Source organism: Platichthys flesus, chromosome 1 (genome assembly GCF_949316205.1).
Source record: "Platichthys flesus chromosome 1, fPlaFle2.1, whole genome shotgun sequence".
Taxonomy (NCBI): Eukaryota; Metazoa; Chordata; class Actinopteri; order Pleuronectiformes; family Pleuronectidae; genus Platichthys; species Platichthys flesus.
The window spans coordinates 7,553,235-7,566,910 of NC_084945.1; the positions used below are offsets into that span (position 1 = coordinate 7,553,235).

The 13,676-nt window shown below is 41.1% G+C and overlaps 1 protein-coding gene across 1 annotated transcript in view; it reads right to left on the bottom strand.

Annotated features, from left to right (window-relative positions):
- Nucleotides 1-1,691: 1,691 nt before the first annotated feature.
- Nucleotides 1,692-13,676, bottom strand: part of nhsb (Nance-Horan syndrome b (congenital cataracts and dental anomalies)) — a 49,247-nt gene continuing 37,262 nt past the window's right edge. Inside the window, exons 2-13 of the mRNA XM_062412755.1 lie at nt 12,679-12,831; nt 12,450-12,589; nt 12,036-12,083; nt 11,799-11,843; nt 11,662-11,706; nt 11,295-11,357; nt 10,873-11,065; nt 10,248-10,379; nt 9,933-10,085; nt 6,357-9,560; nt 6,052-6,172; nt 1,692-5,959 (exon numbers count right to left, since the gene is read on the bottom strand). Coding sequence (XP_062268739.1) covers nt 5,326-5,959; nt 6,052-6,172; nt 6,357-9,560; nt 9,933-10,085; nt 10,248-10,379; nt 10,873-11,065; nt 11,295-11,357; nt 11,662-11,706; nt 11,799-11,843; nt 12,036-12,083; nt 12,450-12,589; nt 12,679-12,831 — 4,931 coding nt within the window. The 3' untranslated portion in view covers nt 1,692-5,325. The remainder of the gene's footprint in view (nt 5,960-6,051; nt 6,173-6,356; nt 9,561-9,932; nt 10,086-10,247; nt 10,380-10,872; nt 11,066-11,294; nt 11,358-11,661; nt 11,707-11,798; nt 11,844-12,035; nt 12,084-12,449; nt 12,590-12,678; nt 12,832-13,676) is intronic.

Below are 13,676 nucleotides of genomic sequence, written 5' to 3' on the forward strand. Positions count from 1 at the left end.
TCTAGAAAATAACACAGTTAAATAAACGATATGTACAGTAATTAGAGCCTGAAATATTTTAGAAAAAGCCAGTCAAAGCAAATTCGATAAAACACAAATGGCATCATGACAATCTGTAAAAGTAAAATATGACAAAACCAAAGCATAAAAGCATTAAAAATAAAATGTTAAAGTTACATAGAGAATACAAAATAAATAATAATGTGAAAATACATTAAAAAATAATAGTCCAGAGAAATAAATTTGAGATTCTTTGATTTATTGAAAGGCTGTGGAACATAAAAAATAAAATAAATCATAGTAAATTTTTTGAATCTATAATTATAACCATGAATGTAAACGATAACTCCACAGTTAAATAAATAAATGTAGTGGAGTAAAAAGTAACGAATAAAAGGTAAATACTCGAGTAAAGTATGATTGGCTGAAAACTTTACTACTTGAATAAATGTACTTCATCACTTTACATCACTATATTGTCCTTATGTCATTAATTCGAGCTCATTTTATTGTAAAGCTATTTATTGATAACGTTTTCTTTGCACAATAGGAACTAATGTTATTCGTTGATGTGACAGTCGAGATAGTTTTGCGGGGGCACGTGGAGGTGTTGGTTTGCAAGTGAATCATTTTCTCCTTCATTTCCTCTGAAGTTACGCGGGTAAAACACAGATGTTGGCGGGATTCAATAATCCGACCTACAACACGAGATGAAGATTAAGATGAAGATGAGGATGAAGATGAAGATGGAGGTGCGAGCTGGATCGGACAGGTGCTGTAAAAACAGGAAGTCATTATCAACACGATAGAGAGACGTGGAGGAAACTGAGGTAAGATTCACGATGTGTCTTAAAACAACCACAACTCAACGATGCCCTTAGGGTTTATTATTCACTGTTCAACACGCGTTCATTTACTGCCAATTTCACATGTTTTACTTTATATTCAAACATTTCAATTATATGAGATGTTATGATACTGGGAGTTTTAAAGATTTCAAACATATATTTGTTGGTTAATTAGTTTATTCCTTGTTTGGAGTCGTCTGTTTCCCTCACCTGTGTTAATGCTCCTGTTCAACTGCAGAATGATTCCTTGTCACTAGTGACTCCTCCTCAATTTCTAAAATCACTTTCTTTTGTTGGTGTGCCGAGCTTTTTAGTCTATGGTGCTAAATCCATTGTGTTCATCCTACCTGGATTATCTGCAGTGAAGCTTAGTCACTGTTGTTTTATAAAACGAAACAGAATTGGCTTTATTACTGTTCGTGTGTGTGGTTTTAAATATGTTTGTGGATATTTTTAAAGCACTTTGTAACCATTTTGACTTAGGTGCTATACAAATAAAAGTTATATATTATATATAATGTGTACACATACATAATGACTGCAATGGTGGGAACTGCACCTTCTCTGGTAATTTACCATAATACTCAAGTGTGTAGTCGAGTAGATGAACGTTTGCGAGGTTGTGCGTTTTCAACAGTAAAATTCAGATATTTATATTAAACACGACTGTGATCGGATCAGTAGCGTTATAGTCACAAAGGTGAAACAATGGAGTCCAGAGTAAACTACTAAGGATAGAACACGCCACCTAGTGGAGACATCGTGTCGATGCACTTATTTCTGACATGGAGGAAATGAAGTGTCACACAAAAGGTTTTCAATGCAATCACATTTATTGGCTTTTTTTCTATGCACAGTTACTAAGCAGCCTGATGAGCTGTTAAAATGAATTAGATATAGAATAATGGAATTTTCACAATGTTGTAACCCCCCAAAAATAAATACAAGACTGAAAGTGTTGCACAGCTCCAAAATATACAAAGGCTTGGAAATAATCATTAAACTTTGAAAAAAAAAAAAAAAACTTTTTTCTTTTTATTCTTTTTTTATTGGTTTATTTTACAAAAGAAAGAATTTGCAAGATTTTTTTCTTTAAAAACGTATTTACAGGTTTATACAAAAATACAAAAGTGATTCAAATCTCTTTAAGTCCTAGCTAGTTTTAAACATGGAGCTTCTTTTCAATAGTTACACTTTGTCTGCACTATCAGAAATTGTCCTGCTCTCTGTCACTTATTCTTAAGTTCGTGGTATTCCATACTGTACACCCTTGAAGAAAAATATCAAGTGGCTTTTGTCACACTTTCCCTTTAGGGCAAAACTGTGTGCAGACATTGGAGAACAGTTGGCGAAAGAAGATCCTATATCTATCTAAGGTCATAGATTCTTATCTTTTATATTCCCAAGCTGCTGAGGACTGAGCTAAATGAGCACTAAGAGTTTGCATGGCAACCACAGTTTGTCTTTCTAATCAAATTGTCAGTCAATCATTTATCCACTGCTTTTACAGCTAAAGGAAACAGTCTCGAAGTACCTCTTTAGCATCGCTGCTAGCACCGGTACAGTACGGAAAAATCACACCCAAAGAAAATCCTCAAATACTAGGAGTATTTATGTGATTAAGCTTTTTCAATGACATTTCACAGAGTGACATTGCATTTTTCTCTTATATATCAACTGTATCAAGTCTACATATTTATTTTAATTGTTCAGTAATAATGTTTTGTGGGAATCCAAAAATTCTGTTATGAGTCATAAGTAAATACAATGACTTTCTGATCAGATCAATGATTTTTTTTTCATTCATATATTTTTTTTGTCCCCAAAGCGGACTTGTTCAGATATGCACTTTAAATTCAATCAGCAGTTTCTTTTTGAAAATATTTCTCTCACTCCCAAACTCCCACAGCTCCAGCGATAGGACCCAGCACCAAAAGTGTTCAGATTCTCTCCCCCCCCGACAAATTCAATATCATTTTCTTTACAGTCATTTATACGTATGATTGTCCAGTGAGTAGATATACAGTACAAGATAAACCCCTGTTTGTGATCACAACTATACAGAACAGAATTAGCCAGACAGTTTGTACATCTATAGAACACACTATTGAACTTGACATTTGAACGGAAAATACAAAATCTTTTCTTGTGGTATGGAGACATCCCTCAGATAAAAATAATGATATGGTGGTATCCTTTTCTTTTCTTCTTTATTTTCTTGACTTATTGCATGCGATATAAAACACAACAAATAAAACAATGAGTAGGAACAAGTGAGTTTCAGCAATATGGGTATGACGAATGTAAAATTCTCATAATCAGTTCACAGCTTTGTACTCTCTCCATCTTACACAGTGTCAGTTCTGCAATTCAGATTCTCTGAGTATCAAACAGTTGTAGTTTTGTTATCTATCTATCTATCTATCTGTCTATCTATCTATCTATCTATCGCTCTAACTTTCTATCCATCTATCTATCTGTCTATCTGTCTATCTGTTTATCTATCTATTTAATTTACAATAAAACAGTAATATGCTTGCTGAGGTATTCACAGAATACAGTGAATGGTTTCTATTGAAGTACGGTCTCTGAATTTAAGAAGTATATGTGTTGTGTTTGCTGTGGTAGGCAGGTGAGAGTTCAAATTTTCCACTGATGATAGCTTGCTTCTGTAACACACTTGATTTGACAGCATACTCTAATCCCTGTGTTGGGCAGAAAAGGAAGCAGCAATGCAATATATGCATCGCTGCCTTTTTTAAATATCGGTTGAATATAGTCCTATACTCCTCTTGTCTCCACTCTTTCAGATTTCGTAGTAAATTTAGACAAGGGTAAGACAATGGCGTACCCCAGCCACTGGGTTGAGCTTTCACCTGTCTAATGCTACTGGGTCAGTGCAAATGAAGGAGAGGCAACAAGGAGAGGAGAACAGTGTATATTGTTAAGATTCACGTGTAATGTCAATAAAACCTGTTCTTCTTTGCTACACTCAGGTTCGTTCCCTATAAAATTTCTGCTGTTTGTTTTATATAGATATGACTTTTAATATTCAGTACAAATATACATATGCAATTTTTCATTATAAGATATATTTTTTTTCAAGGAATATTCTTGAAGAATCATGAAGTGCAAAAGCAAGGTTGGTTCTTGGAATCTTTTCCAAATCAACCTCTAGTAAAACCGATTGAGGACTTTCTAAAGCATTTTCACCATCTCCACTCGATGTTCAGATTAAAACTGCTTTGAAATGCACCTTTCTTTAAGTGAGCACAGCAAAACTTGCCAGCAGCTGGAAAAGCTGAAATCCATCTAAACAAACTAGATTTCAAGGTTGGGTTTAAACAAGTCTGTGATTGAATTCTGGTGGAACATGGCGAGGGTCCTTGTATACGTGCAGAGACTTATAAACGCCCTGCTTACAACAACCTCTAGTAGAGAAAGGCCACTGTGCGATTGTCCAAAATTAGCCAGTATCGTAGAGCAGTGGGCTCGATCTAGTTGCAAGCCCTTGCACCTTCTTGTTTGAAACTCATGTCTAAGACAAATCAATTTAGATCACTGGAAATGGGGTACAAATGTCACTGAAACCTTTCACAGTGAAAGATTGATAATTCTTATAATACAAAGGAACCACAACAATGTTGAAACCGGGATCCTGGGGATGTTTCCATATAGGGTCATGCAACATGGCGAAACTTTATCACCATGTCAGGAGGCGCAATTTTATAAAAATACATGCATCATGTTATCTTTTTGGATATAATTTATGCGAAGAAATATATGATTGGCTCTGTGTGATATACTCTCAATGCCAGGTCTGCGAGATGGAAATACAATAGATACGTTTGATGCTGTGTCGAGATGTTGTTAGTAACTTCCACAACGGAACAACCTTTGCTTGTTGGCAGGAATATTGAGTCATAGACTCCGGGCCGATGCTTTGGGCACCAAAAGTTCAAAGAATATTAAACTTCAGAAGATTTTAAAATGTTAATAAGAAAGCAGTTCCTCAGGGACACACACGCACTCACACCATTCAAAACACGAGAAGTAGAAATATCAGTGGATGTTGCATGTGCTAATTCATGCGCACGCACGTTGTCCGTATTCCACAAAATGTCTTTTGTCATTATTTACCAAACATTTAGGACTCTTTTATTTTAAAGACAAGTCAATCAAAATAGGTCTCAAATCTTTTCTTTTTTTTTTAAACTATGAGGGAGCTATTGTTTTGATAATACAGTATTTAGATATATCATCAAAGCTGGTTCAGTATCTCACAGCACTCTGACACCCTTAAATAGAATTGTGGATCCAAAACTTAAAAAAAGAAAAAACAAAACTTTTACCAGATTTCGTGTGTCACAAGAATTACACTGTTGGCCCTTGATGAGAAGCTTTTCCAATATAAGAACAGTGCAAGGGTCTGTTTTAAAGTAAGAACATCATCAAGACATCTCTCACTGGTTGGTTTTTAGGATGATCTGTCATCATGGGGGCTTCCATCTGAATTCTCCGTCTCCCCTTCAGAAATGGCTTGCATCGGGGCGGTGTAGAGGCGGCTGCGTGTACTGTAGCGACTGCTGTTGGCTACAGGGGGGATCCGAGAACGTCCCTGTCGAGATGCAGCTGACATAGGCAGGGTTTTGAGGGTGAAACTCTCAGCGTTGGCCCTGGGAAAAAGACCTGGTATCTGGATTGGGTCCATGCTAGAAATTGGGGTCTCTTGGAATGCAGAGGTTGTCTCCTCGTACTGTCTGAAGGCTCCCTCTTGAAGGGACTCCCCTGGCATTTTAGGAGTTATGGGGCTCTTAAGAATCTCTGTCGCTGACATGCGGTAGCTGGAATCCGACCTGCTACCTTTCTTCAGCAACAGGAGTTTAAATTCCTCGTTGGATGTGGTGGATTTCTTGGCGCTGCGGTAGATTGGCACTGGGGCTCGTTGTGACCCAGCAGCTGTGGCTAAATTGGCTGGGATGATCAGAGGAGGTGCTGGCGGGATAATGACGGTGGTGACACTGCAAGGGGTCACTGTCGCTGGAGGGCAAAGACGAGACTTCACGTTTAAATCTCCTGAATCTTTACGGCCCAGGACCTTTCTTTTGGATCTGAATGAAGAAATCAAGGCACAGATGAAGACAGTGGACCAGTAGATACCTGGATAGACAATATAACACAAAAACAGTCAAATTTACAACACCTGTGTATCATGGCAAACAGATCCTCAGTTGTACGGGTCTTGTTGGGTGAGGCGAGAAGTTCATCGTCCAATTTGGAGTCATCCGTCAGAGGGGAGAGCGAATTATCACTGGGCGTGGAATCTGCAGCACATAAAATCCCTATTCATGTCATCTTGTTGTCTGATCTCTTTTATTATTCAATCAGTGAAATATCATTTTCACTAAGATCTCCATTAGTAATTAAAAGGATTTTGTGACTTTTTTTTTCTATCAGTTTTATAAAAAAGTTGTACTTCTTCAATTGGAATTTTGTGTGAAAGCTTACCTTTACTGAAGTAATCCTCTGTGTCAGGAGTTGTGGAGTCGTCTTTATTCTCCTGTGAATGCTGCTGATGGGCGCTTCTGTTAGCACCGGATGTCACTTCATCTTCTTCTTCTCTCTCTACGAGTCCTCTTCTCCTTGCATCGCTGATTAGGTAAGGATGCGATGTCCCCATTGTGGTACCAGGCACTTTGAATGGACTAGCCCAGGGCCCTGAGTCTGTGTGGCATAATCCAGCAAACTCGTATGCTGGGGGTGGAGGGTGATCCGTTCGCATGCCTCCTCTGGAACATGAAGCCCTCTGTAGGTCTTTCACCGGCTCTTCCTCTTCCTCCTCTTCATCGTCCTCATCATCATCATCCTGGGAGAATGAGCGTTCCCCCAAAACCCTAAACTCAGAGTGGGCATGAGTTGAATGTGTGAGCCCTCGGAACTCTGTGTGCGAGTGGATGTGTGTGTGCAGATCCACAGGCGAAGGGTGGGGAGCACGTGGCACTGGCCGATGCAAAGGTGAGCTGTCTTCAGACATATCTGATAACGGGTCCATCCTGGTTCTGAAGGCAGACATAGCCCAGAAAGTTCCAGATCCATAGCGGTCTTGTCTGAGTAGCAGGCTTTCATAGGATGGTGGCCCATCAGGGTGGCGGCCAGGGGGAGGTGGTTGTGAATGTTCAGGGGAGGAGACGTGGTCATGACATGGGGGTCTGGGTGGTGGTCTGCGAGGCGGGAGTGGCCTCGTGTTGATAGTTGGTGGAGCCAGGGTAGAACAACTAGGAGGATATTTGGGTCTCGTAGAAGTCTCAATTCCACTTGTTGTTTCCTGGACTGCAGTGGTAACACTATTTGTGGATCGACTAATTGGATGGAGCTGCACTGAACGAAGAGCAGATGGCGTTATCACCATTAGATGGGAATTTGTAATTGTTGGAGTTGAGTTCAAATGTGGTGGTGGGTTGGAATTCGATGTTTCAGGGACCAGAAACTTTGTTCCAGTGGCTAACACATTTGCGACTCTGTGTTTGCTGTGGTGGAGCGTGTGCATGTGGTGTGTCCGGTGGGATAGTGTGTGTCTGACATAGCCACCATGAAGAATATTGAGATCAAGTTGAGAAGGTGGAGGTGGAAAGTCTGGGTCTCTCTTGTAGCCAGATGAAATGGAAACTCCATCTCTGGGGAAATGCTGCAGAGAAGAAAGAGAAGACTTTCTCTCTGGCACTTTAGGCTTCCTTTTGCCCGTGGAGGGAGATAGAGGTCCTGGGAAAAATGCTGTTGAAGATGAGGGTAAGGTTGATGTTGGAGTCTCCGATTGGCTGGAATAGCCGCTTGATGGCGAGGCTAGGCCTGCCAGCTTCTCAGGGGACCCAAGTTTGTAGTCTCCAGGTGGGAGAGGGGGACTAGTTGGCCTGGTCTGTGACACCTGGGCAGAGGCCTGGCTTTGGGATTCTGTGGAGGAGGAAGAGCTGTCTGGTGACTTGATACAGTCCATCACAGTAGTTCCTGTGGCTGTGCTTGAGTTGGACATAGATGTGTACTCACCATTGTTGGACTTCAGCTCAGTGTTGTGAAGCCACAGATCTGCATAGTCAGATTGCACAGCACCTTCATTCTTAAACGAGTGTGTATCTGCCGAGCTGAAGGACATCGGTTCTACTATGTCGACATTTTCACCCAGTCCCATTCCCCATGTTCCTAAAGGCTCTGCTACTAGACAAGATGTCTGTAAGGGCTCTGGAGCACCTCCAAGCTCTAGCTCCAGTTCCAGCTTCATATCTGTGGAAGACAAGGTGAGCTCTTGTTCTCTAACTGTCTTTGGTTGATCTTGATCTGCCTGTGTGTCTGTTCCAACATCAACACTACTGCTGCTTTCCTTCAGCGAAGAAGTCCGTTTGGGTGGTGGAGGTTTGACTTTGGGTTTCTTCAGTGGACGATAGCTTCTCCCCAGGGTCATAGTGCCTGCTCTTAGGTCAGTTGAGGATTGGAGGTATACTCCATGGGATAGTGCTGCTGCCACAGTGTTGGATTGACTGCAGTCAGGTCCCTGGTCTGCATAGTTATACAGGTAACCTCTGTAACTCGGATTACACTCCCCAAAATGCACTGATGAGGAGTAGAAACTGTTTGTCTCTGATGCGTAAAGAGAGCCAGGCCCCTTTTCAGTGTTGGGGGTATTGTCAATAAAACAGGTTTGGTTTTCCAAACCTTGTTTGGAGCTGTACTCCTGAGCTAACCCATGACTCTGTCTCAGGCTTTGGATCTGATCAGGGTCTTGGTCTTGATCAGTCTGGTCTTGGTCTTGAGGGTATGTCCACTCCCCCTCACTTGCTGTACTCACCCCTGCGTCATCTAGCTGATCTGTGGCTGAGGATGTAAATGAGCTTGACCTGTGGCCCTGGCCCTGGGGTCTGAGGTCAGAGTGGTATGAGCTATCCAGGGAAAATCCCTCATCAATGGCAATGGGCACAGTGTTGAGTGATAGCTCTGAGTCACAATGGGAAGAGCCTGTCAGTGGTGGAGATGAGGGTGGGGGTATGGTTTCAGATGTCTGAGATGGGCAGGTGGAGCTGGAACCACTCCAGTTCCCACTTGACGACTGGTGGTCCTCTTTATGGTCCACATGGCTTCCTAGAACTCCTGTTGTAGACACAGAGTGAATAGGACTGCTGAAAGTATCTGAACTTGATGAGATCTCACAGCTTCCCATGTCAGCTTTGCGGGGTAAGCGAGAACGGCCCCTCTCCATCCAGCTATGCTCTGGGCTTCCTCCTCCTCCACCCCCTCGGTCTCTATCCCCAGATCGCTGTAACCTTTTTAGGCTTCCAAGTTGCAGTGGCTCAGGGGCAGCCTGGTCATCTGTGCTCTCTTCCTCATCCTTCATCATCATCATCTTCATTCTTGGACTAGGGCCAGATGGAATAAAGTCCTCAGCTTCATATGGTGACAGCTCCTCATCTTCATCGTCATCATCATAATTGTCATCATCGTCATCGTCGTCATCATCGTCGTCATCATCACTGTCCATTAGACGTCCGCCCTCTCGTGGAAGGCTGCGAGAGCGCAAGCGTCCACCGTGGCTGGAAGAGCAGGTGTATGTGGAATCTGACTGGTCACCCAGTGACGAAATGTTGCCTGTCGAATGAGAGAGAGAGGCAGGGATTCCCTGATGGCCACGTTGCGCTCTGATGCGTCGTCTGGAGGGAGCAGCTGAACCTGAAATGAAAAAGACAGGACAGAGAGGGGGAACAGAGGGGGCGATTTTTAACTCAGGTGGATGTTGACCATATGGACTATACTAGGTTACTATAAATAAATGATTTGAATTCCAGTTTGATGGATCTTGTTTGAGGATGAAAATACACAAATCTGATCATATTGGTAGCCTTTTAGATGGTTGTCCCGTTTCTGATCCCGAACCAAACATTAACCCACCAATAATTGTAGCAATAACTATTAAGTCAAACAAATAGTCATTTAGGGAATTAAGCGAACTCTCGTCCTTTATAGAGCAAATACGGGAGCCTGACAGACTAAAAGAAACTGCAATAATGAACCTAATATAGTTGTTCATTCTCAGAAACGTACATGCTATAAGGCAATCATCTGTCTGGCAGCCAGAGTCACGAGTGTGATGGAGCCGACCACTGATTGAGAGATCTTCCTCATAGAGAGAGAGTTGGTGCGGGTTGGCATGGACGATCACTGTGCGCTCTCTTGCTACGGGTGATTCATCTGAGTCTGAATGCAAAGAGACAAAGCATGTTGCGTGTCTGTAATATCATGTGCAAACCTTTGCTTTAGAGGATGAGGATAAATATGATGAAAAGTTACAAAATAAAGACCCACACAAGAAAGTACTCCTAATTATCTATCAGTGAGCAGGCGTTCTCTATAACATACCCATGTCCTGGTGCACTCTTTTGGGTATCCCCGTGATGGTCTTCCTCCTCCTTAGCTTCCTCCTCCTCTGAAGAACCGACTGGGAATGTACTAGAGAGCAACGAGCACTGGCTTCCCTGTCAAACCCAACGCCTGCAATAACAGAGACCATAATCTATAAACAGTATATATACTATAAGCACAGAAGCGGTTAATAATGGTTACTTTTGAGGTTGTATTTTAGAATGTTATCATTTTTCTCATTCAAACATGTTGAAGTCACTAAAGCTGTGAACTTCAGATGAGATGTATGTGAATTCAGTTGAGCCTCCAGAGTTTGAGGACTTTCCCTGAATCCTGCTCAGGATTTGTTGCTGTTGTGAACACACGTCTGAGCAAAGAATCTCCCACTCCGTTGTGCATGTGCGAAAAGTAAAATTGCTTAGAAAGTTCGGACTTAGTTCTCCGGAGTTGCACCACAAGTAATGTCTAAAAAGGGCTAGGATTCCTGGCTTTTAAAGTATAATGCCGTATTTGACCCCGATTCCTCCAAGGTCACTTATTTGCACAGCTGCTTAATAGTTAGGTTTTGGTTTCAACCACGGCTATCCTAGCTCATTCCTAATTCGTCTCGTCTGTATCTTACCTGTGACGTTGATGGGGATAATGCAGGAGGAGATGGAGTGAGAATCGGCAGATATCTTCAGATCTGAAGGTGGGTGGTTTTCCTTGGACCAGCTCGTCTGCTTATTTTGGGTTGAGGAAGCGTTGGGGGCTGAGGACTTGGCTCTGTGCCCTCCCAAGACCTCACAACCTTCATCTTCCCCCATCGAGGTAGCCTGGACGAAGCCGGCAGCAACATTACATGGAGGGTACCGATGCAATTTTTCATACAAAAGTTAGCTAGCATGATGTGAAACTATCTTTAAAATGTCTCTAACACTGGTAGATACGTAATGACAAAACAAGAACGACTTCAACAAGAGTGAAGCTGTTAAAATGAACTACTGGACAACTAAAGTGACAAAAGGATGAACAAAAAGTCAAAACAACACAAAAGCTCAATACCTTTCTATTCCATGGGATGAAGATGCAACTTTCAATAGGTTGAAGTGAGTAAAAGCACGCAAACTATTAACATAAAAAATACAACAAAAGAAAAATAAAATAACAGATGAGATGACATTTAAATAATCCAGGGGAGTACATAATTTCAAACAAAAATAATAAATGAAAGTCAAAAGGTGATGGATGAAGCAGACAATCTAAAGTTTATTAGATCAGTCTCAATCTCAAATTGGCAATTAAATTTAAAACAATTTTTTTGTACATTCATTTATACTCTTTTCTTTAAAATCTTGTCATTATTGATACCCTCTCCTAATAGTTAATTTAAAGGAAGTTCAAATAATTGCCATTTAAGCATATTGGTTACCTTTCTTTGGATCGTCTGAACATTTGCTTCTCTCCCTGGCCTCTCCTGTGGCAGCAGCACATACAATCAATTATTGCTCTGAGTACAACAAAGATACATTTTATTAGAAATAATTTTTAGTCTCTGAATGTTCTTACCTTTCTCTGGATGGTCTGGATCTCTGTTTCTCTCACAGTCCTCTCCTTCAAGAGATTAAAAAAGAAGTCAGGGTAAGGCCAGTGTGAGAACAGACCTATAATGGATACTGTTCATCTTATGTCACATGAAACCTCAGACACACAACAGTAACTGTACACACAAGTGGGTATTACACAAATAGGACAGAAGGGACCTACATTTTAGACGAACAAGACATGGACAGATTTCTGATTTACCTTCCTGGGTTGATAGTCTAACTCTCGCTCCCTCTCTGCTCTCTCTTGCTGCACGGCAACACCAGAATGAGATATTGTGTCAGTTTATTGTTACACACGGTAAATACAAATAACATATGTCGATAATAATACATGTTTTTCTCTCATGTTGTTCCAAATGTAACCTTATTTTCGTTCTCACTTTCGAATAATTCTCTCAAGGTTCAAGTGTCCAGTTCTTCAGTAGTAACTGGATTAAGATTAAGACTTAGATTAAGATTTACATTTTAAGAAGCCTTTGCATGTAAATTACATCCAGCAGGTCATTTATTGAGAGTTAACTGCTTAATAAGACACATTCACATAACATGGTTTGAGCCATTTAATGAAAAAACTGTGTATTTGCTTCACTTGTTCAAGGTGCAACGTCCTTACCGCTCGCGCCAGCCGACTTCTCTGTTGCCGGCGAATGCTGTGTGGTGAGGGGAAAGTGGGCATAGGGGGCGCCACTGAGATAGAGATGGTCACCCTGTTTCTTTCCCGACTTGTGGACCGTTGTTCGTGCTGTTGTTCGTCTGTAAAAGAGAGAAACAGAAAAAACTCCCAATACCGCGGATTGTGAACATGGCAAAGTGCGACAATGCAGACTGGAAGAGCCTCTCACCTCGGTTCAGGGCTCTGAGGCTGAGATGAGCATTTCTGTGCAGCTCCTCCAGACATGGCGGTCGGGTGCAGGGATGAAACACGTTGTGTTGTTGGTGCCATGGAGCCTGATAGTGCACTGACAGCTTGCTTTCTATGTCCAGGTTCGACACCGCTGAAATACGATAGGAGAGGAAAGAACACGTTAAAGGGAATGTCTCTGATCACTCTGAAATAAAAGAGATAACGACCGGTCTGCAGAAATATAAAGTTGTTTATTATAATGTGTATGTATTTAAGGCTATGACCTACTTAATTAAAAATCTAAAGTATGGTTCTGTATTGTCAACATAGTTTTTTTTTACCTATGCCAAGGATGTAATGTTTTCCATGCTGTTTATATGTTTGGCTGTTAACACGATTATGTAATTATTTTACTTGAAAATAGGGCTTCTTCTTTTTTGGGACATATTCTTGGATTTCTCAGGAGAATAATTAACGAATCCTTTTTGACAGTCAGGCTGATTTGGAGAACTGATAGTGTGTGAAATTTGGTCCAGCTTGATTAGGTTGAAGTTTGGCCTCGCTGGAGTTATGCGCTTTACTGATTCAACTCGTTTCTGTGATTATCTAAAAGGCCCTAAACATCCTTGTTTACACTAAAAAATAAAATATTGATTTGTTAGTCATGAAAAAAATACAGCAAGATATTATTGTTATTTAAAGAGGCACACTCTGGGTGTCTGTTTCACCAGCATTACAGAGACGAAAGCAAATATCTGAGATCCAGACCAAGTTTTACAGTTTACCACCAACAGGCAGAGGACAGCATTAAACCCTGGCACCATATAAACACAATATATTATTATAAGTTGAAAAGATTAAATATATTTTGAAACATTCATGTAAACAATATCACAGTGCTGTCTGTCTGGGTTGTACAGTAAAACTATGCCCTGGACCAACAGCAGATGGCAGTTAAGCCCAACTCGGCCGAGCAAGTGTGCACACACCAGCAGA